At 44.7% G+C, this 23,535-nt stretch overlaps 1 protein-coding gene across 4 annotated transcripts in view; it reads left to right on the top strand.

The window, feature by feature from the left end:
- Window positions 1–23,535, top strand: part of LOC119457870 (protein PALS1) — a 42,305-nt gene that overhangs the window by 12,871 nt on the left and 5,899 nt on the right. For 2 of the 4 annotated variants that reach the window (XM_037719627.2, XM_037719630.2), the window contains exons 3-11: window positions 10,250–10,531; window positions 11,983–12,158; window positions 13,780–13,965; window positions 15,919–16,141; window positions 17,029–17,225; window positions 18,162–18,407; window positions 19,161–19,236; window positions 20,580–20,761; window positions 21,712–21,899. In XM_037719627.2, coding sequence (XP_037575555.1) covers window positions 10,250–10,531; window positions 11,983–12,158; window positions 13,780–13,965; window positions 15,919–16,141; window positions 17,029–17,225; window positions 18,162–18,407; window positions 19,161–19,236; window positions 20,580–20,761; window positions 21,712–21,899 — 1,756 coding nt within the window. Of the gene's footprint in view, window positions 1–2,150; window positions 2,691–3,819; window positions 3,917–10,249; window positions 10,532–11,982; window positions 12,159–13,779; window positions 13,966–15,918; window positions 16,142–17,028; window positions 17,226–18,161; window positions 18,408–19,160; window positions 19,237–20,579; window positions 20,762–21,711; window positions 21,900–23,535 lie in introns of those variants that run through there. The other 2 variants (XM_037719629.2, XM_037719628.2) reach the window with 2 other exon arrangements.

The raw sequence follows: 23,535 nt of genomic DNA, 5'->3' as shown, positions 1-23,535 counted from the left end.
AAATGTATTGCATTGGATGCGCAACAACAGTGCTAGCCACCTTAAAAGTAATCACAGATAGGAATGGCACTGCAATAGTGGGGTGAGAATACAAGCTTCAAACAAAATACAGGTGACGTAATACGCACTAGGACAAGCAGCCCCGCACTCCGCATCGAAACCACATACATGTACATGTGGTACATGTGGTTGTACATGTAACCACATGCGTGTAAAATGATCGCTGGCCGACGCCGCAGACTGTGCTTTTAGTTACGTTTTGGCCACACACTCTGCTGTTCCCATTTCATTTGTATTCAATAGTACATCTGCTGTGGCACTCGCAGGTATGCAGCTCAGTATAGCGTCAGCAGGAAATATCCACTAGATGTTCTATGGACCTCCTGCATCCCCAAAAAGAACATCTATTAGAGGTTACTTATGTCCAGCTGCGACATCCTTTCAACGTTAGAGCAACGTGATCTGGATGGGACTTAGATTATCCATGGTACGTATTTGTAATGTTGTTTGGATAAATATAGATATCTATAGGATGTGTGCAATGTCTCAAACATGATGTTCTATGGACATCTATGGTACATTAATGGTTCACTGGGGTAGTAGTGTGCAATTAATTTTAAAACAATGTCGTTGAATCTATGTGGTTCGCGTCACAAAGTCTCTCCCCCCCCCCCCCCTCATGAAAAAAAAAAGCATAAAAAATGAAGAAAAAAAAATGGTATTGTAATGCGCGCCGCACACTACGCGATCGAGAAGGCATAAACTGGGTTATCTACTTTAATGGAAATTTAACCGTTTTATAACAGATCTCCTAAGACATACGCAATTCTGTCATATTATCTGATTACTTCAATAAGACAAATTACAGGGTGATGTTGCTGACTAGCAATTAATCACTTCAAAGCGCGTAAAAAGCCGGACGGTTATGAAGTAATACCCATTCAGCAGAAATCCATTACGCTTATCTTAACACCAGTTTGTAGAAATACGTGTTCAATATCCTTGGCGAAATTAATGCCATTGATATTTAATTTAACACTTGTCATCAATGTGGAACTTGCGAGTGCATTTCGCCACAGATTTTGAGGGCGCTTGTTCACTTCTGCTGGGCTTCGATCCCACAAATGGGGTTTAGCGAAACTTCGTTAATTAGTTAACATCACTCTGCAATTTGTAGCGTCCGCCTCATCAGTAATCCAGCTGACATACGTGACAGAATTCCTATATCTACTACAGGACACATCTAATGTCTGCCTTCTTTAAAATAGATAAAACCAAGATAACACAGCCGCTCGTTTTCGTTGCCGAGGCTGGGCGGCAGGTTCTTGTTGCCAACGCTGTTCTGCAGTGTGACAATGTTTGGCAAAACAACGTTGGCCAACACCATAGCCAACATATGTTGGCCGGCTGATAGAAAAACATGTTGCCCAGTGAGGTCACGTTGGCTGCGTTTTAACGAGCACGCTAAAATAAGGCTATCCAAAGAGGTTGACGGTATATAGATAAAGCGGCGGTTTCAAAGGCGAGTTCAAGCAATTGGAATGACAAGTTCAGCAATGTAGCACTACAAGTTAATTTGCGCACGTATAAATGGGTTTCACGAGCGAAGAAGACGTAGAAATTGAGCGACAGGAACAACACCGCATTGTTTTTCTCCGCGACAACACAAGCTACCGTTTCATTACATGAACGCCGAGTTCCGCCGCCATTATATAAAACAAAGCCGGCCACTTTCTGATCGCTACCACTTAATTTTCAGAGATATATTCCTTGATGTGGCCTCACTTGCACAGTGACCTCTCTGGCACAATCGTGAACAGCAAGCGCAAGTACAGCTCCGGCTGTGGTGGAAGGGCATTCATTTTACGTGGTGGTGTACGTCCATACGTTGCTACCTCTTTGGCTAGGTGGCGCTACGAGCCATTGAACAAACCAACGTGAAATATTCGAGATCGTTTAATGCAATCAATCGCAATGGTTACTTTTAGTTGCATCAATTCGACACACATGTGACGAATTGGTGTTTGTTAACCGTCATCGGACTTGAGCGGATGAGTTTTGATGCGTAAATACGGGAAAGTAAAATACAAGAGGTAAAAATCAGGCCGCTCACCTGAGAGACACCTGCCGACAGGTGCACGAAAGTTAGGTGTGCCCCGTTGAAGCGCAGCACAAGCTGGGCGAAGCCGCGACGGTGGCCAAGGAGGGGGGTTCTGTAGGCCTCCGTGGTGCGACGTTTGTTTTTGTTGTTTCAACGCGAGCCGTGGCACAATGCGTGCGGTGTGAAGAATGTTTTGACTGAAGCTACGGCGTGGCGACGGAAAGCTCTCCCCCAATCAACTCTTCGCGCCCGAGGATTTTGTGCCCGGATCACACGGAAGATTCCGCGCCGCCGCTTCGTTCGGAATCCCTCGCAGCAAGCACTCCTCCGTTCGGTCAACATTCGTTGTGGTGGTGGTGGTGGTGGCAAGTGAGCAACAAGTGCCCAGCCCCTGGATTTGCGTGTTGCCTGCCAGCCTGCCGGCGGCCTTGCGTTGGTATGCGGACCCGTGCGGTCGGTCCGTGCTGGGCGGCTGCTCGTCGGATGTGAAACAACGCGAGTGCAGCGATCGTCACACCGCTGCTGCATTCCCCGTTCCGCGTACACAGGCCTAGGTGACAGGTCTTTCCTGGGGGCAAGTTTGCGAGAGGTAAGATCCGGATCGCGGACGGCGCGGCGCTCCGCGCGCGTCCGGCAAGCGTGCGATTGCTGCGGAAAGAACCGCGGGCGTTTTTTCTTTTCTGCGAAAGCGCCGTTGCTCAAACCCCTGTTTGAACATCGCGGTGCTGACGGGGGTCTCATCATAAACACGTTGGCCTGCTTTTTTGTTTGTTCTTTAAGCTTTCGCCGGCACGACGGCCGACTCAGTCGAGGGCGTCGTGCATGGGCATCGCCTCCGGGCAAAAGGCCCGTTTCGGTCCCAAGCCACGTATGCCGCTTGACGCTCGCGCGCGGCTTGCATAGAGGGAGACGACGCACACGGGACCCGCCGTCGGCGAGAGAGGCGCAAATTGCGCGATCAGCAAGCGCTGGCATGCGTGCAGCGTATAGTAGTGTGCGCCTCCTCGGCGGCATTAATGGTCGATCGAGTCGCGGCACAGAAGAAAAGCTGGCACAATGGGATGAGTAGCATTCTCTCCCTCGGTCGCGCGGCGTCGCGCGACAACGTCCCTGTTTTTTTTGTTTTGCTTTTTTTTTTCTTCGCCGGCCGATCTGTGTCACGCTTTTGAGCAACCCGCGTGTGTGTGGTGCGGGGACCGCCGCAATATCGCAGCGGTGCCACAGCGGCGTTCTCACCCCCCACCCCCAATACTACTCTGGCGCCCGGCATACTTCTGGGGCGTGAAACTCGTCCCCGCTTGCTGGCCCGACCGCTTTCGCCGTGGGTCCTTCCTGCTGCCTTCCTCGCTTTCCTCTCCTTGTTTATTCTTTGCGCCACGCCGGTATTTTGTAGTGGGCGTGAGCCGGATCGCGCGCAGTTGTGGGCGTCCAAGCGTGCAACAGCGCGCGCGCGAGCGAGCGCTCGACGTCGTCGTCCCCACTTCGTCGCCGTCTCCAATGCATGGGACCCACGCCGTCGTCGACGAAGCCGCCGCCGCGGAAGCGAGCGGGCGAAAAAAAACAAATAAGCGATGCGAGCGACGGTTCGGGCTGAACGCATCGCAAATCAGCGCATTCCGTGGCGTATTTTTGATTCGGCCGAAGCTGCAGTGGCGCGGCGCAACGGACGTGGCTAGAAAGGCAGCGCGGCTACCGCCGTCGTCTGCCCCTCATCCACCCCCGCCGGAACGCATATGCGCATTTTGTCGCTTGCTCGGGCGTCTGGGGACTCGACATTCCTGTCATTGACTTTATATCGCGTCGCAAGCGCCGCTGGTAAGCGCCGTGTAGCTGAGTTGTGAGGTTGAACCATAGAACACCTAGAAGAGTTTCGATTGCTTCATTCTCGATTCACCCGGTTTCGGGCTTTAAAGGTAGGGAGGATGATACTCCGAGCAAATTATTCTCAACAGCTCAGACCGGTATGTTTTGGCTAGTATGAATGGCGTATGTATTAGAGAAAAAAAGAAAACGCTGCACGGGGGGCGATAAGTGCTGTGCAGGACATAATGGGGGTGTGGTTTTTCTTTGTCAGTGACTGTTTCTTTGATTTCAACTGTGTGCTTACCTGTCACATTGGGTCATACAGACATTGTGCAATGATGGCCATTCAGTGCAGTAGGCATTGTGTAAGGCCGAACCGGCTGAGCCAGAGGCAACGGGCGCTGTCGTCACCAGTTGCCTCTGGCCTGTCGGGGCCATCGAAAGCTGGGCTGCTTTTTGATGGGTGTGCAAGGTAGGAGGAGGAGTTAGTGTGCACTTCAGTGCGTTCTAACACTCTTGAGACAGTTTTCTGGGCCCAACTATGGGTCATGGTATCTTGTCGAGCTCCGAGTGAGCGAAATGGTGGGTTCCTCATCTGGAAAGCTGGATCTGCTGCAGACAAATTTCCATAAAGCCAGCAGCAAGCGTGAAGTAATATTAAACCTGCGTAAATTTGGTGGCATACATATCTAGACGATAAATTACTGCAGGAAGCATTCGTTACCACTTATTTGTGACCACATACCACACATATATATACTACAAAAGCTTGTTGTATAGTATTTGCAGTGCCTAAATCTGACTGTTTATTTTTGTTCAGCCATGCTAAAAGAGTAAAGAGAGGCTTTGTGTGACAAATCATTTGCAAGTTGTCAGATGTGCCACCTTGCACATTTGCCCAACATCTCAGTCCTTTGACTAATAGAGAAGGGACTGCTCTGTGCTTCATAGCTTTGGTGGCTTCATTTCAAAAACAAGCCGTGATATTTCATTGGAGTCCAGTGCTCGCTGTGGTCCATATGCAGTTTTGTCAACCTGCCCTATTTGCCACGAATGCCTGTTCCTCAAGTGGAGTCCATTCTGTTCTTGATTATGGAGGACGGAGACAATTAGTCAGGCTTAAATGTTCTTGTCACAAACTCTTTCAAGTTTAACTCTTATCTTTGTTTTTCTGGTTGTCATTCAAGCAGATCAGGATAGTGGTCGCAGAGTTACAAAAACAGCTGCAAAAATGTGAGGGCCGGAGCAGTAACTTGGGTGCTCTTTACATTGCGTTTAGAATTAGTCATCCTCAGCCACATTGTTATCTTTCTAATCATGCCTGCTGCTTTGACCTCATAATAAGATGTCAAGCATATGGGCGTGTTGCCCTTGGAGCATTATTGCTAGGAATCTACTAAACCAATTCGGTTGTTTGCGCAATGTCAGAGGTGAAAAATGCAGGTTCAGTCCTTGGTAAATAAATTTAGTTAACTGTTTTTGTAGCACTAGCAAATAATACTGGGACACATAAGCATCATTAAATGAAATAAAAAATACACAGCTGAAAGTAGGCGGTCCTGCAAAGCCAGTTCTACGATTGTAAATTTTGTCTCAAGTTTTCATCAAAGGTTGCAGAGTTTGCTACCTGTTGCATGACTTTTAACCTTTACTGGGCAGCTTGATACTCGGACACGTTTCCTCAAAAATCACACTGATTCGTGCATTTTAGATATTTGTTTCTTTAAACAAAAAGGCTTTCGATGTTTGGAGATCACAAACACGTCAGATTTCTTCACCATATTCTAAAAGTTTAATACTGTAACAGAGCAATTTGATAAGCTCTATGCAAATGAGTGGTACTGGTGTTCAATCCTGCATGCGTAGTTGCAGGCATGGTCAAGTTATAGATCAACAACCAGTTCTTGCAAGGAGGCCTTTGTTTGTTTGTTTAAAGAACCAGCTACTGTATGATATGCAAAGAATAATGTCAGTGCAACTACAGAGCTCTGCCTAGTAAAAATTAGTGTACATTTAAATAACAGCATTTTGTCATGTTAGTGGAAAGATTGTTTATTCATGATAACTGTTGCCCTGTAAGAAATATTAAAAGACTGATCCCTTGGTTGCCTCTCAGCTTATGATAAATTCATAAATCTTGGAATGTAAGGGAGTGAAATTCTTTCAGATTATTTGCCGTTCAGGCTGCATTGGCTCAATATCTACAGTGGCAGCTGTGTCTGTAAATGTTTACATAACACTAATTTTAAACTCGTGTATCAGGCACATGGGCGGTGAACAGTTAACTTTATCAGAGAAGGTAATGGCAGCACCTTTCGCAACAGATGCCGAGCCAGCTGCTTCAAGCAAGTCACAAATCTATGTTGTCTTTGTTTTTTTTTGTAACTCTATTTCAAATGCGTAGAAGTAATTACTTCAATAAAGCAAGACATGTGTCGCTGTTCGGAAAGGTTCATAACTAAATTGGGTTGCGTTGCGCAAGACGAAAGAACTGGACAGAAGGCGTGTTGTTTAGAGGGGTCACAATTCCGAGGTGACGTGATAGGAGAATCATAAAAAAAGGAAAAATAGAGAGGACATGTATTGTCCTTGCTGTGTCGTGCTGCCTAATTTAGCTATGAATGTGCACTAGCTTACCAATCCCTGCTTTTTTTTTCTTTTTGACAGAAAAGTCTTGGAGTACTATTAAATTCAGAAGGTATTTTTTTTTTTTTATATCACAAAAGACATAACTTCTAGAACAAAACTTGCATGTCAAGATCTTTCGGTATGTAAAAATTATTGCAGCATGAGGGTAACATATATATGTATGAAACAATCTTGCAGGACCGCACAGATTTGTTAGGATTCCAAACCAGAGTTATTAAAGTGAGTATAGCAAGGCGGTACAATGAATAGCACAGAAAGAATTCAGTACGCAGACTCTTCGATAGCTTTAGCTTGACATTTGGTTAGCTAGCGGCACCTTTAGCTAAAGCTACACAAACACAGGGGTCACAGACGTTCAGTGGTAACACTCGGTTCCTCGTACACGATAAGTGGCATGTATGTTAGGTAAAATGAAGTGTTGCACATGTTCATGAATTCAGAGTGAAATTAGTTGCAAATTACCATTCATAAGGTGAGATGTTATATTTAACTAATATCACTGATGTACACAATCAGTAAAGTGTTTTAGAAATAGCCAGTCCAATGTTAGCAGGTGCTATTGGCTTTGTGAACTAAAGGATGCAAGCCAAAGTTGGGGCTTAAACATATGTAATGGTATGGTAAAACTTTATTATATAGCATTACATGTGTAATGCTATATAATAAAGTAATATAATAATATAATGCTATATAATATATATATATATATATATATATATATATATATATATATATATATGGCAGGTGGGATTTAGTTTGTAGAAGCCACTTGCATGCAGTATTGTGAAATCTCTCCAGCGTTAATGAGTTGGCATTATTTACAGACTTTTGGTGCAGTATTTTTTATCTTGCAAAGACACGCCCCGATACCAATACCCTCATTTTGCTGGGCGCATACCATGTGGTCTTTGAAATATGTGAATAACAGAACTACACTGATTCATTAGCAAACCCATCTCTATTAAAAATGTTTAATACTGTCTACTGAACATCAGGATACCTTGTACGTAAATTTGTCTTTACAGAGATTGTAGACATGACGTCTAAGCAATAACCTCAACTTCAACTGTAAATTAATGCTTCATTAAATTGCATAAGTTGACCCAAATGCTCTCTTGTTCTTCTAGACCCTTTTTAAAGCAATTTCATGCAAAACATTCCATTCTGCTTTTTATGTATTCAGTTTCATTAGTCAAAGTGTAACTGAAGTGTAATTGAGAGACATATTTGCCACTAAATAGACACACAGGGAGAAAGGAAGACACATCGCCGATACGCGGTATATTTGCCAGTGCATCGTCAATGTGTCTTCCTTTATTTTGTGTCTTTTTTGTGGCAAATATGTCTTTCAGCAAATGCCGTACTATGCCTAGAAGCAGTTCCTTCCAAGTGCATCTGAATGTCCAACAGTGCTGGACTTGTCTAATGAGGCTAAGTGCTGAATATGATGCTTTGATGCTTTTCATGACCATATCACATGACCCAAGCTAAAGGTCCTTTTTTGGGTGAATCGGGATGTTCTTGTTTGAGTAAACTGAAATCAGTTGGCAAACGGTGAGGAGCAGCTGCTTTCGGCAGAATAACCATCAAGCCATGGGAATCATAATTGAAGCTTGACACATTTACGTGTTAATTGTGAGAGCCTTTACCTTTGCAACTTCTTAATTGTTGCTAATTTTGCAATGAGAAGGTTTTGTAAAACTACGAACTACGCAAGAACAGCCCCAGAAAGAAAGCGCACAAAATAATGTAGTCATGCATTGTAACATGCCTGTTTTGTAAAATATTTTGGCCATGAAATCATACAGTTTTACAGTGTTTCAAATGTTCGCTTTGACCTGCATCAATGTTTTGATCTCTTGGTGCGTGGAAACAACAGTTTGCCTTGTATTGCAGAGTCTACACCTCTGCAAAAAGTTAACGCAGACAAAAGAATTTGCTGAATGCCATTGCATATAGCTTGAAGATTATGTAGGCGCACAGGAATGCCCTGGCCAACTCACAGGTTACAGAAGACCTGAAGCATGTGGCACACATTACCTACCAGTAGGTCATGAAACACAAAAACCTGGATGTCTTGAAAAGACTGCTGCTGGGAACACACTAAACTAGCACATTTTGACTAGCTGATTTAACCACTATGCATTGAATCTTGGTCCATAATGAAATGTCCCCGAGTCTTTTACGTTTGTAGTTTTTAACTTAAGGTGTCACTACATGTCAAGCTACATGTCAAGCTCACATGTCAAGCTAAACTATCCTTCCATAACATGCGACAGATGTGCCCACCTACTGTTTGGTCATGAAGCACAGGAATCGGGATGCAAACAACGTTTACTGATTCAACTAAAATGTGCGCCATGATCAGATGTCCTCGATTTATACACTTGTGTAGCTCCTAGCCTAAAGGAACACTAAAGAGACACTGAATAAGTTTTAACTGTTGGAATATTCTTTCAAAAACTCCATATTTGTTATCCTTGCAGTAAGAGATTGATTACTAGAAGAGAAAATGAAGGTGAAACTTCCACATTTTCAATTTCGCATCGAAACCTAAGCATTGGTATGTAAATGTGACTTCATGGATTAAACAGTATTTTCTCGTATTTGGGTCATCGTGGTGCAGTGAAATTTTCTCAGAAGTTTATTAAGGCTAGTCTTTGGCTTCTTTAGCATACGATGTGTAGTCCACCTTTGCCGACAAAAAATGCAGACCCCATAAAAATGTATTAGATCACAGCGAGCCATCGCGGGAACTTCGAGTCGGCTTCCGTATTTCGTTATTGCATCTTTCCTTGCTTACCAAGTCTCTTCTCACGACAAGAGAGGCTTTTGTGGTACTGTAGCAGCATAATTTGCTAATGCAGCTAAATTTATTTTTCTCTTTACTTCTGTTTGTTTAATAACTATTGATGAACATGAAGGTAATGTGCCTTTAAATGCCAACTGCAACGAAGTTTTAGACCACATAAAAAGCCTGGTTTAAGATAATTTACATGTAGAGGAGCCTCTGTGCAAAATTTTACATCTGAAATATGAGCAGGAGCATCACGAAAAGCTAGCAAAAATAGCCATTTTGATACCAAAACTGGGGGGCGGAAGGAGGGGAGGGGGCAGGCCGTGACCGCTTGACCGCTCACTGGACACGTCACCTAACGTGCGGCTCCTTGGAATGACCTCCGCTATCTCGGAGGCCACGCTGCTGCATAGCATAGATGTAGCAGCCACTGTGGAGGCCACGCTGCTGCATAGCATAGATATAGCAGCCACTGTGTAGTGCCTCGTCCAGCTCTCTCTCCACGTGAGAAGCTCAGACCACCACATGCTCTGACTGGTCCCTGTGGTTCTCCGGGCGTTAATACCGAGCCAGCACGATCGCCCGGCACCAGTGGGCTGCCTGCAGCGCTCTGAAAATCTCAGACGTGGCATGCTAGGACTTGCGTCATAGCGACCCCACCAGGAGCACACATACTCTGCTTAGGTGCTGTTTAAAGTATGCTAACAAAAGTGAAAATTCATTGCAATTGGCCTTTAAGCTGTCACTAAAGTGGTTACATGTCTCGATAAGTTATCGACTGCTTCTGTTACATTTTCACAACCTGTGACGCGGTGTGCCAAATGCTAAACCTAAATCCTGCCTTTTCTTTCTCTCTCTTTCTCCCCCCCCTCCCCTCTGCGTGCATTGCTTGAGCACAGTGCTGGACTTGTCGGAGAGCAGCAGCCATGTGCAAGAGGCCTTTGTCATTGCGGTGGAGCAGCAGGCCCGCGAGCGGCTGGAGCGTCTGTCGGCGCTGCAGCGCATCCGGCCAGTCGACATGACCAAGCTGTCGCAGGAGCTCAACGCGGAGGAGCGTTCTTCGACGCCCTCGTCTCAGCCAGCAGGCTCCAACGGACTGCTGCTGCTTGCCTCCGAGGCCAGCCCCGTCTACGTGGCCTCCGTGCCCCAGCTACAGAGGCTCCAGCGGCACGGCTCAAGGGGTGAGCGGGCATTAATTACTTGCCTAACTAACTTACGATGGCCAGCTTATCACTTTCGATGTACAGAGTTTTCGGATTCAAATGCTGATTTAAGCATCAGAAGCAACGAAAAACCCACAGTACTGTTTTTTACATGCTCAGTCAAAGTTTCAGTTGTGAATAACTCGGGAAACCAATTCCTAATTACATAATTGCTACACTAATTAACTTTTTTACTCAAGGAACATTTCACTTTTTGGTTCAAATCTACTCGTCCTGGCCACATGTAAAGGTGAAGGAGTTGTTTTAATATTCTTTGGTGTGCAATACTTTTTTAGGTCTTTGCGGGGTTCATTGCTTTACCTAGGGGATTGAAAATACAGCTTGTCGTCAGCTTGTTGTGCTTGATTCCAGCTGACTCGGAACAAATCAATTGGTTGGATTACTGTTATTTGGGGTATGGTTTAGAACCACCTAATTCAAGCTGGCACGTTGGTCTATTAAAACTTGCTTCTGAGGGCAAAGCATTTGCTAAGTAATATTGCAGTGGCCAAAAGCAAGCGAAGAAATCACATTCGCAAAGCGCTGGATAATCAGAATTCAGCTGGCTTCAGGTAATATTGTACAACGCCATTGCACTTTGAAAAATCATTGAACTGTGGGTGACCGTGTTATACAACATGTGATATATGCTGAATGACAAATCTGCGTCACACAGTTTTCATGGGCATTACATATGTATATGCGGTGTTAATTGGTGTTCTGTAAAAGAAAGCATAAAACTCCAGCCTTTGTGTCTATTTATGGATATATTGGCATTTTGGTTGGTCTGTGATCTTCCCTTAACCCTCTAACTACCAATACCGACCTGTGCTCATCCTAACTGTTTGTACCAGTATAACCAAAAATCAGCTTCATCTGCTTTGCTTGCCGAAGATGAACTACATTCGTCAACTTAGTTCTCGGTGTTCTTTGTGTTTTAGTTCTGAACACATTTTTAGATACATTTAGTTCCTTTCACTATATGCTGTTCAGATAATTACGCTTAAACTTCACACGTGTGCTGAGAAAACGTATCTTTTACAGAGCAGACGTCTTTTATCTATATTCGTGACGAATATAAGTTGGAATCAGCTAGCGCTAGGCAGGGGTAATTGGAGATCTCAGGGAGAGGCCTTCATACTGCACTGGACATAAATATAGGCTGATGATTATGATGACGACGATGATGAGAGGTAGACCGCACACGTAATAGATTTATCGAATTGGGGTATAAATGTTGAAGAATTAACTGTAATAAATAAAAATAAATAAAAATGCTAATTTTGTAGACTTTCTTGCAAACAAACTTGGGAGTTAAAGGGATAACTAGTTTTTAAATGATCCTGACAACTGATTACCCAAACAGAGGTCAAGGATGCAAATGACTTGAGTCATTGATGTGAGTTGACCCATGCTCCCCAATCACGCAGGCGAGTCGGGTTTTCCCGAGAGCAGTGCACTGACCTCGGCCAACGGGCACGCGGCGCCCGTCGTCGCAGACCAGGAGCTCGAACTGACCCAGCAGCTGCCAGAACCCATGCTCACCTCACCCAACCCGCCCGTGCCCACACCCCGAAAGTCGCTCTCCCCACCTCCCGGCATGAAGGTGCGCAGACGTTTCCCTGAGTTGCACTCGCAGGGGATCGCATTTCACTCGCATTCCTGGCTTATCACGCACTCAGGGGGCGTTATCTCTATGCCTGCACCCTTATCAGAGCAGACGCCCCAAGTTGTCTGTTCCTGGTGTCCGTGTTTGTCTGAGGGTGATGCAACTGTCGTCTACTGTGCTGATAAAATGAAGTTCCTCCAGTAAGACAAACATGACGCAGGGGGGGAATCCAGTGCGATATTGTGGGAGTTGAAAAGCAAATGTTGACGTAGCATAGCCCCGAGACTTTGTGGAAATTAGCACTGACAAGGGAGTGCATCCACACTGTAGTCACACTGTGGCTTCTAATTTTTTTTTATGGATTGCATGCCAGTGTGTCAAGGACACTGGATAATTTTCTGTTGATTTTAAATGTTTATTTCTCATTCTGCTGAACAATTGCATACATTGTTCTAATCTGTTCTTGATATATTTGGTTAGAAGTAAGGTACATTGTTACTTGAGAATTAGTTTGTACATTTTGCTGTTTTAGTTTACCACTGGCTTACCTTGCCTTATGGAATTTTCTCAGCTCTGCCGTGAGGGTGGTGTGTAATGGTTCCAAGCACTGTGAGTCGTGTGAGGGAGTCTTGCGATAATTTTGTATTTGTACCCATATTAGTTACTGGAAATTGTATTTGTTTAACACAACTCGTGACTTACCAAGGGATTCTGTCAGTAGCGGTGAAGTGGAGTCTTCTTGCAGCAGCTAGCCATTTCAGAAAATACAAACTTTGTACCTCGTTGGAGGTCACAGAAAAAGCAGTGGAGTATGGTTGCTTAGAATTTGTAGAAAGTGTGGAGGCTGCCTAAAATTGTTCAGTTCGCAATCGACTGTGTCCAGCAGTAGTGGGGTCAGCATATAGCGAAAGGCCTTTGTTCTAACTTTCTTCTGTGGCTGTCCTTTGCGACTGATTGTAGTGCTTGGTCTGTATCAGTATCCTCACTGCAGAAAACAGAGGCATATCTATAGTGATGATAAGCACCACATTAGAGGCAAACACGTAAAGAGACAAAATGAACTAGCACATACTAATCAACCAGATATGACAAAACTAGAAGTTGCAGCAACGCGTAGGTGTCAGCACTGGCTATATTTTCTTTTGGTTTCGTGGGTAAAAAAATGTACTTGCCCTTTCTTTTTTTTTTGGGGGGGGGGGGGGAGGCAGGCTCCAAAGCACATGGACGGAAACGAAAAAAGAGAAAAAAGAATGGTAGCAGCACTTTCACGAGCAATTATGTAATAGCCTTGCTATTGTCTAAAGCCTGAACAAAAGCAGAGGGAACTGGCGTGCGATTGTGAAAGTGACATTGCCACCAGCCTTTTGCCTTTCCATCATTTAATGGCTTACAGAGAGCAGTCAAACACAGTCTGTGCTCACAATCGAAGTTATAGTATGTGTTCAATATTCAAGGAGTGTCATCTGCCCATGTAGCCTGACTGAACATTCTAAATACACAACACCCCTTTGAACTAAACGTACATTCTCAACTTTGTTGAGGCCGCCAGCAAAGATTGAGAGCTCCAAGCATAGAGCCTGAGTAAAATGTTTTGCCTGGGTACTCTCCCGACCAGCAGGGTCCAGCCGAGGTGGAGACGGGGCAGTCGCACCGCGAGATGGCTGTGGATGTGCCCGAGTCTTTTGTGGCGGTGGCCAAGACCGCACCGCGCTACCCGCCGCCTCCAAGGCCTCAGGGCTCTCCCCGGCTGAACGGATCGGCAGCTCCAACAGGAGAACAGCTGGAGCGCATACGGAAGTACCAAGTGAGTTTCCATTGTGAATGCGTATGCATGAATCGTGCAGCAGTTGTTCTCGCTAGATAAATTTAAAAGGTAAATCTTTCATTTTTGGTTTGCAGCCTGTAAGAACCTGGTGATGGTAAATAAACTAAAACCTCGTTAATTTGGATTTCATGGGATCGAAAAAATTGTCCAAGTTAACCAAATGTCGAATTATTGTGGGTATGAAGAAAACATAAACAAATGCTTACTATAGTAACACGCTTTTCCGATTTTCCGAGGTTTGAATTAACGAGGTTTTACTACTGGGGTGTTAACCTACGGCTTGTTTTTTTTTTTTTTTTTTTTTTGTCGCTGTGTATTTGTATTTGTGTTCAATTTCATGTTTCGGAAATTTTGCTGTACTGATATGTTAATTAGGTTGTATATAGCTCTGAAATGCCTTATTTGAATTTTTTTGCTTGTTTCTGGTTGGCAGGTTTTTACTCAAGTGTTTGTTCATACCTTTCTGCTGAACTACTACTTTGGTTTGCAATACATTGTGAACCTGTATTCAATAAAGGAGGAAAGAAAGAAAGAAAAAGAGCTTTTTCAACAGAAGAGAGCCAAGAAAGGACAAAAACAGTGTGTGAGGGAGATAAGAATAACAGGGCTTCCAGCAAAGGGCGTGAAAAACTAGGAAAAGAAGTTGATGTGAATGGTTAAACTTGAGTAGGCTCAGTTGGTGGCATTGAGCTTCGAGTTTGTAGCATGGAAGTTTTTGAAGAAACGGGCGGCACTGTGTCATGTACTTTTTTGGCTGCCTTTCATTGAAAACTTGTGCACTGCAGAGATAGGGCACAGTGCCACCGAATAAGGCACAGTCAATTTGTTCTCATCAATATTCACGTTAAACAGAAAACCTTGCTCATAGAGAGAGAGAGAGAGAGAGAGAATTTATTCGAAAGGCAGAGAGGTCGGCCTGAGCGAGCATGCTCTGGCCTGCTACTCTGCACCAGGGAAAAAGGAAAGGGGATAAAAAAAGAGTGATGGAAAATGATGAGGACAGGAAGAAGGGGTGCATATATACAGTAACACAGTGGTTTGCTTAAAGCCTTGTGTCTAGACCGGTGGTCTTCAAGTAGTCCAGGGCAACCCTTGTTGCTATGGATGCTACTGTACAGTCACACACGGCGACAAAATATAGTACTTTCGGACAATGTTTGTCTTCCAATGCCTGCTAGCGTCGAAGCCAGTATCTTCCGCTGTGATGCGTAGAGAGGGCAGTCGCAAAACAGATGTTGGAGAGTCTCAGACACTTGGCAGCGTTCACAGTTCCGGCTGTCCGTACGGCCAATTAGATGTGCATAGCACCGAGTGAAGGTGACGCCCAGGCGAATCCGGTGAAGCATGCTTGCTTGGCATTGCTTCAATTTAGTTGGGAGGCGAAAAGTCCTCTCACAGTCTATTCACCTTGCTCATAAGCGTTTGTATAAAAGGAAAACTAAAACCCTGTTGTTAGTTGTCTTGCGCTGCGTGCTGCACAGATAAAAGAAAACGGTTACACAAACTAAGGGATGAAAGCACAAACTACCAACTGTTTTACTTGTAACCAAGAGCACCTTTACACCTGCTTATAAGTTGCTGATGTCGGAGGCTCTATGAATATTATAAACCAAAGAAGGTTTCGTAAAGTATTTGTGAAGACATTCTTTTTTTTTTTCATGTAATATGTTGCGTAAGGCAACAATAACTACACACTAACTAGCGCTGTTTAATGCACTGCTGAACGTTAGAGCTAGTGCTTATTTAATCGGTATCACAAAAGGAGCTGATAAGCAAGCAAATAGGACCAAGCCAAAGAATGAGCACCCATCTCCACCTTTTGCTGGTTTAATTAATGCACTAGTTAATTATGCAAAACAAACTAGCCCAATTTCAAGCTGTCATTCAAACGGTCTCAATAAGAAGCGTCGTGCCACGCCCTCGGTTTCTCAGGAAGAGCTGCGGCTACGCAAGGAAGAAGAGGAACGCCTAGCGCAAGAGCAGGAGTTCCTGCGGTCATCACTACGAGGCTCCAAGAAGCTTCGAGCCTTGGAGCAGAATGCCCCAGAAGGGATCCTCAATGCTGCCTTTGAGACAGACTCCTTTGGTGCCACTCTGCCTTCAGACGCCCGCCTCCTGCCTCTCAGCCCACACAAGCCTCCCAGCCGCATTTATGGTGAGGACACATTAATTTCTAGTTAGCACTGGGAATAGTGTTAGGCGTGGTCGAGATACTGCTGAACACCTTGGCCTTCAGGATCCTGACGGGCTGCTAGAAGTTGTGTAACAGCTTTAGTGTCCTTACCCCTCAGGCATGTGTGCATTGAAAAGTAGTACGGTTGCTCGGCTTGTATTAAAGACCCGCACACAGTCAGCTGCATTGTCAATATCATTGAGTCTCAATCAACTGGAAATACCAGGTCATGGGCTTATAGCGTTCCTCTCCAGAAAAGGAATGTCCCACGACTTAGTAAAATGATACATACAGTCTGCGTGAAAAGTGTGCATCGTGATGCAAATTCTGTAAAAAGGCTGAATTCTCTTGCAGTTGGTGGCTGCAACCAGTAGAACTGTACAGCACTGCATTTGCCCCCCCATACTACCCGTGAATGCTGTATATCTGAACTCCAGGCTGCGCATTGATCAGCTTTTTTGTAGATTCCACTCTGTAAACTTTTGATGTTGACAGTGCAGGGTTTCCAGAAGGTCAGTGTCTTTAGCAAATCTATACGTCAGTTTTGTTCGAATTACAAAACGACTAAAACGGCAAATGTAATGCTAGAATCATTATAAACAACGCGCAAAAGAACGAGGACATGAGCGAAGAACGACCAGAACACAGCGCTCTCACGGCCGATGCAATCCTATTTTGGCGCGAGCACCCACGTTTAAGTGGGAAATTATGCAGCCACGTCTAAAATGAATCTGCTCCAACTAGCCCAATTTACTGTCGTTCTACTGTAGCTAGAAGATTGCTGCAAAACATCTCGCATTTGCAAATGCTTGCCGCTGACGATGTTATTGCCCTTTCCCTTCTCCCCCCCCGGGTGTGCCTGCCTGCAGAAGCTCACGAGTTGGAGCAGTGCCTCAAGAGGCTGGAGCCCCTGGCAGAGCCGGGCTCGCTTTCATGCGTGGTCAACCTGTTGAAGGAACCGGGCTTCCAAGGGGCGCTGGCCGTCAGCAACAATGTCCAGCAGGCCTGGTGCTACCAGCGGCCGCCCACCCCCGTCTGCTCCAACGCTCAGGACCTGGCTCAGGAGGTGGGTGCCATTCCTGTTAGAGGAAGAGGAGGAGGAGCTAGGGTTTGCTTGGTCCAGCTTAGATTTCATTAATGGCACATTCTGGTGGTCGTACCAGAGTGTTCTCGCAGCGCTGCGAAAGTAGCGTAAAAGAGCAACTGAGGGTTGCTGCTAGCATAAGTGGGCCCCACTGATGATAAGGAAAGCAGGATTATCACTTCCACAGCCACTTATTCTCGTAATACAGCTTTAAAGTTGCTTTTCACCACCTTCGTAGCACTGCCAGAGCGCTCTCAAACAACCACCTGAATGTGCCACAACAGAACTGTTGGACAGGTTTCGGGCAGTGGCAAACCAAAGCCCTCCTCTTCCGAAGGATTTGAGAACTCCCTCGTATAGCTACTGTCTTTGACGTACAAGTTGATCAGATTTGCATACATCTGCAAAGCTTTCGTCACTGTGCTTTAAAAATGGCGTTTTATAGTTAGGTTCATTATCCATAGGTGACGCCACAGTCAGCGGCTGTTTGGCAATTACTGCGCCCCGAGTTTTGAAACAGGGGGGCGTGTGGAGAGTTTCACAACTGGTGTGCATGAAGATCACTGCTCACACTTGCAGTGTTTGCGAGGATCAGTGCTGTAAAAAGAATTGCTGGCGCCGTACACAAGTGAACACACTGTGTACGCGGCCGCCGCGGTGGCTCACTGAGGCTGTGACATCCTGCAGCAGAGCATAAGATAATAGGTTCGACCCCCAGCTTTGGTGGGCTTTAGCGGCCGCATGTGAATGAGGGTGAAATGAAAAGGCGCTCGTGTACTTAGATTTCAGTGTATGTTAAAGAACTCCAGAAAGTCAGAATTCATCCAGAGCCCTCCACTACAGCGTCTCTCATAGCTCCAGTGTTGCTTTGGAATGTTAATCAATCAATCAATGGTGCATTGCGTGGTGCCTGTGCAGGTGCTGTCCCTACTGGAAGGCTGTGCCTTGCCCGAGGCAATGCAGCTGCAAGACTTTCTGAGCCGGCTGGATGTAGATGGGTTGCTGCTGAGCCACGATCGCATTGCAGCGCGCTGTGGAGCATCGCCGCGCCTCGCCCACTCTCCACCAGGATCCGGAGGCGCCCACGAGGCACTGGACAGGGCATCTCATTATTCGGAAGACAGCATTAAGATTGTCCACATTGACAAGACTAACGAACCTCTGGTGAGATGACAAAAGTTACGAAAGTTTGGTACGGCCGTGTCGTTTTCAGTCGACGTGCACTATTGCATGGTCACAGTCTGCACAGTGACTCCTTGAAAGCATTGTTGACAAAGCATCATTACTGTTGCTCTTTAAGTATACAATTAAATAATTTTTGTTGTAGTACATGTAGGCTTCAGTAAATTTAGTTCTATGTAATTCACCTTCTTGACTGTGTCGGGGACCTAATGACCTAATCAATATCCATTTTCCCTGTTCTATCCTTCTCTGTGTTTTGACAGGTTTATTATTCTCACCTGGATTCAACGAAAGGATGCTAGCTGGATTGTTCATTACTATGCCCTCGATTTCTGCATGTCATGCTTAGTGGCGCATGCGCTGCACAGTGCAAAAGGTTTCAGCGCAAACGTTAGGGCTAGTTTTCATTTTGCATGCCCTGGCTATAGGTAGTTCAGTGCCTGTGGACAGCTTTTCCCCGTAGTTTGGACAGGTGCTGTATCTCACTGTCGGAGCTAGCTGCTCAAACCAGTTCAGCCACGTAAAGCTGAAACAGGCCCAAATGTGCCCATGTAGGACTTTCCGAGTTAGCGTTGTAGCTTGCTAAAGCTGTCACAGATAGGAGAAAAGAGTATTAAGGGGTATCAGCCTGAAGTGTTTAGAAAAAGTTGCATATTGCGCGTGATTGTCTTCACAACATGCGCGAGTGATAAAATCTTGATGTGACAGTTTGCTAACTCTTCCTTTTTCTTGCAGGGTGCAACTGTCCGTAACGAAGGGGAAAGTGTCATAATTGGACGAATTGTCAAAGGTGGTGCAGCAGAAAAGAGTGGTAAGGGAATAAGTTCTGTACTAGGCACTTATGCATGGAGTGTTTGAGTATCTTAAAGGATGGAAGATTGAGCCTTTCTGTATGAGCATAGCTACAGCTTTGACATACCGTATTTACTTGAATATAAGGCGAGGTTTTTTCCCAGAATTTTTAGCCTCGAAATCGCCCCCCCCCCCCCCCCCACCTTATAGGCGAATTTTGCCTTTAGGTGTGGCTTCACGGCAGCACGAATTGCGCCTTACAGTGTGGCTTTACGGCAGTGTGCATGTGGTGCCGTGAAGCCACACTATAAAGAGAAATGTGCGCTGCCGTGAAGCCACACTAAAGGCAAAATTCGCATATAACCCGCACTCTGCGTGTTGAAGCTCCTCCCCTCCATTTCATAGTCGCCATTTTGCAATTCCGTATTTCAGGCAATCCCCGCCGAGTCTCGATAATTCTTTGGCTACTCTGTCGGCCTTGTATTGGTGTGCATACCCAAATTTTCTTTTCTTGGGTTCCCCCAATTACACCCTCACCTTACAATCATGACCGCCTTATAATCGAATAAATACGGTAGCTAAACAAAGTGGCACAGCTAACTGTGACAAAACTCCCTCAAAAATTGTGAAGTGCGGATGCAGCACAGTAGCTCAGTTGTTAGCTTTCCTGGTTACCAAGCGCGCATTGTCACAAGGGCATGATTTCACTCCCAAGTGGCAGGTGATGTGCAAAGTTTTTTTTTTTTTCTTTACCATTTATGGAAGGTAAAGCTAGGGAGAATAATGTGTTGCCTTATGATGACTAGGCAATGACGATGTTTGGATAATGGAAAGGACTGACAGACGAAAACGGCAAATGCAGGGCTGGTATTTTTGAGCAACCACTTTTCGGGGATACGATGACTTTCGTGTTGAAGCATACGGCTAACAGCATTCCTCGCAGTGTACCAAGCTCTTCGCACACTGCCAGGAATGCTGTTGGCCGTATGCTTCAAAAAATGACGAGTCACACGAAATCTTACAAAAGTGTTCGTATACCCCAAAGGTTGTTGCTCAAAAGTACCGCCCCAGTTTTTCAGCTCTTAATCGCCATTGCAGTAAAATTAACCTATGAAAATGTTCGTCCACATTACAGAAACTCAGGTGATCTAAACTTATTTTTAGACCTCTGTATAACATTCCTTATGGCTCATATGTATTCTTTTGACATAAAACCCTATCGATTACAGCATTGCTTTGTTATGGCTCTTTTGCTTCATTAATTGTACCGGATACCTTGACCCTGGTCAAGGTATCCAGTTGGAAACGTACCGCAAGGACACAGCCTGGTTTCTAACATCTATTTTTCTCCGCTTCTTGTAGGCTTATTACACGAGGGTGATGAAATCCTGGAAGTGAACGGTATCGGCATGCGTGGCAAGTCGGTGAATGAAGTCTGTGACCTGCTGGCAACAATGACCGGCACCCTCACATTCCTGATAGTGCCATGTAACCAGGAAACCATCATGCCTCGTGCCACGGACACTGGCATGATCCATGTCAAGGTGACTTTGCAGTGTGCCTATGGGTTGATATGTGCAGAGCAACTGTGATTCACTTCCACAATTGAGGAATAAATAGGCTCTGACAGTACGTGAAGAATGGAACTTCAATTAGAATTAAGTTCACCTAAGTGAACAGGCTGCGTGTATGTTTTTGCTGTTTTGATTGCGAAAGTTCAATGTGTATTGGAGTTAACGTTACTGCTTGGAATCTCCTGAGTGTTGATATGAGATTTTTTTATTTGGCCCTTTTTTTTGCGTTAAATGAAATTTGAAACCCTTTAAGCCCTAGAAAAAAAAGTAATACTGACTAGTGTCAGAGTGCCCTAAATACGTAAAATTATGATAATTCTTGATTCTACAAACTAGTTTTGATATCATTTACCCCGGAGGTAGAAGCATCACAATGTCGTGATACATTGGCTCACTTTATACCTGCGATCACTATGGCAGCCAAAGGGAGCAGAGCCAGAAGAAACACACTCGGCGCTCTTGCTCACTTTTCATAAACAGTGTAATCATGCCTAGCCTTATTGCTGCACAAGTTAAGCAAATGTTGCTCTGTGTCATGGCATTGTGGCATTGTTGATGATGCCAGGCGTAGCATTTCAACATTATCAAATTTTTATCACCTTATAGTTATCGAACAAATACAGTACTATGTTCATTACAGGACCAAGGTCTCTCCCAGTGATCTCGTCTCCTCTGCCACCCCTGACTGCACTCCGCTTCCTTTAACACCCACACTGTTAATCTAATACTAGACCACTGGTTAGCTGGTCTGTGCTGCTCTAGCATTTGCACTCTAATCCATACTGCTTACTTCCTGTCTATTAACATGTTAATTAATGCCCAATTGTTACTCTGAGCAACACTAGCATTTTGAATTTCTAGGCATGCCATACCGGCGAAATTTGAGCGCTGACTAAACGACTACTGCGTCCCTCCCGCAGGCCCACTTTGACTACGAGCCAGAAGAAGACCTGTACATTCCGTGCCGAGAGTTGGGCATCCCGTTCCAAAAGGGTGACGTGCTGCACGTCATCAACCGGGACGACCCCAACTGGTGGCAGGCCTACCGCCAGGGCGAGGAAGACCAGACCCTGGCCGGCCTCATTCCTTCCAAGTCCTTCCAACAGCAGTGGGTTTCCTTCCATTTGCCTAGAACTCCGTTTCCTACTTGGGAGGCAATAATGCGGAAGTTACACACCTAGTGCGGTCATGGAAATGTATCACTCTGCACGTTTAGTGGACTGGCCTTTGGTCTAAAACGTCCTGTATCAAATAACTTCTTTATATGTTGAAACAATATGATTTGGAAATAATATTGCGTCCAATAATGTTATTCCTCTAAAATACCTCTTCTGATTCTGGTGCATGATGCACATGTTGGGGTTGCGATTGCAGACTGTGAGCTGTGGAATCTACACGGTAAAAACATGTCGCTCTGCTTGGTCTGTGGTGAATACGTTTGTGTACCAGGTGTTCCTTTTTTTTTCTTTTAGGCTATACAAAATTTTTAAAATGACCTGTGGCAGATAGCATAATTCTAGTCATTTAGCTGGATTACTCAAAGAGGCGTACATTACTTGCACGAAGAATCAAAATGCATAATTAGCTAATTAACAAAACATTACTAATTATGTTTTAATGAATTAGGTTACGGCTCATATATTGCAATTTATGAATTGTAGCTGGTGAGTTCAAACTTTCAGGATGACGCTAGTTTTGAGATATTCATTCCCAAATTGTGCAACAAAATACATCAGCGTTCCAGTTTTGTGCTTCAATGCATAAATCACTGGGGTGTGGGATTGTGTTTTCTACATGGTACCAATGGTGTAAAAACTAGAATAGAGCTCTGCCTCCCTGTATTCTCAGTGTATTCTTGATGTGACTATAAGTACTGCAACTGCATGTATGACTATGACAATTGGGCCTGTGCGAACAGTGGATTTTGCGCGAATAGTGATTTGGGATGAATATCTTCTAATTGAATACTGAATGGCTGTTGTGCAGAAAAGTGGTTGCGAACTGGTATGCACAGGAACTACTGCCTACCGGAATTAATGAGACCAAGAATTAGTGCAGTACAACTTGTGGACTAAATGTCAAAGATACAAAGAGGTTAATGAACAGCAAAGCATGATGCAACTGCCGTTGTGCTTGTAGGAAGTGAATGAGAATAACACAAAGGTAAATCAATGCACAAATTAAAAATGTAGACTTGGCAATGACTAGAGGAAGTGTAAACAAAAGATAGTGCTGTACCAATGCTTATATTCTGATTCGACGTATTGGTTGCACTTATTAGACTACGTGTTCATACTGTGACCGGAGACAGCATGTGCACACGTGTATAAGGAATGCTTACTAAACCCCGTTACAGTGCCCCTTTCCACTCTTAGTATGCTTCACTGCACGGCAGACATGCTTCACTGCATAAAGGAACACTAAAAGCAAACATTAAATCGGGCTAAAGTGATAGATTAATGCTTGAGAATGTCTAATGCATCAGTATTAACACAAACAAAGCTTTAGTAATTGAGAAATTGAGGTAAATGCAGGACACGATTTGAGACTCATCTGGGACATTCAAGTACTAGTCCGATGATGTAGGCACACTTCATTATAATTCTGTCACTAATAACCACTGTAATAAAAAGGTCATTGCATTGCATTATAAGACTGAAGAAAATGCTACTTGTCCAGTTCTATTCGATTTTTAGAAAAAAACTTTTTGACATTTCCCTTGACAACAACACAAGCAGTCGAAA

The sequence above is a fragment of the Dermacentor silvarum genome, chromosome 7 (assembly GCF_013339745.2).
Source record: "Dermacentor silvarum isolate Dsil-2018 chromosome 7, BIME_Dsil_1.4, whole genome shotgun sequence".
NCBI lineage: Eukaryota > Metazoa > Arthropoda > Arachnida > Ixodida > Ixodidae > Dermacentor > Dermacentor silvarum.
The sequence above is the reverse complement of the archived record's forward strand: the minus strand, read 5'-3'. Positions and strand labels throughout refer to the sequence as shown.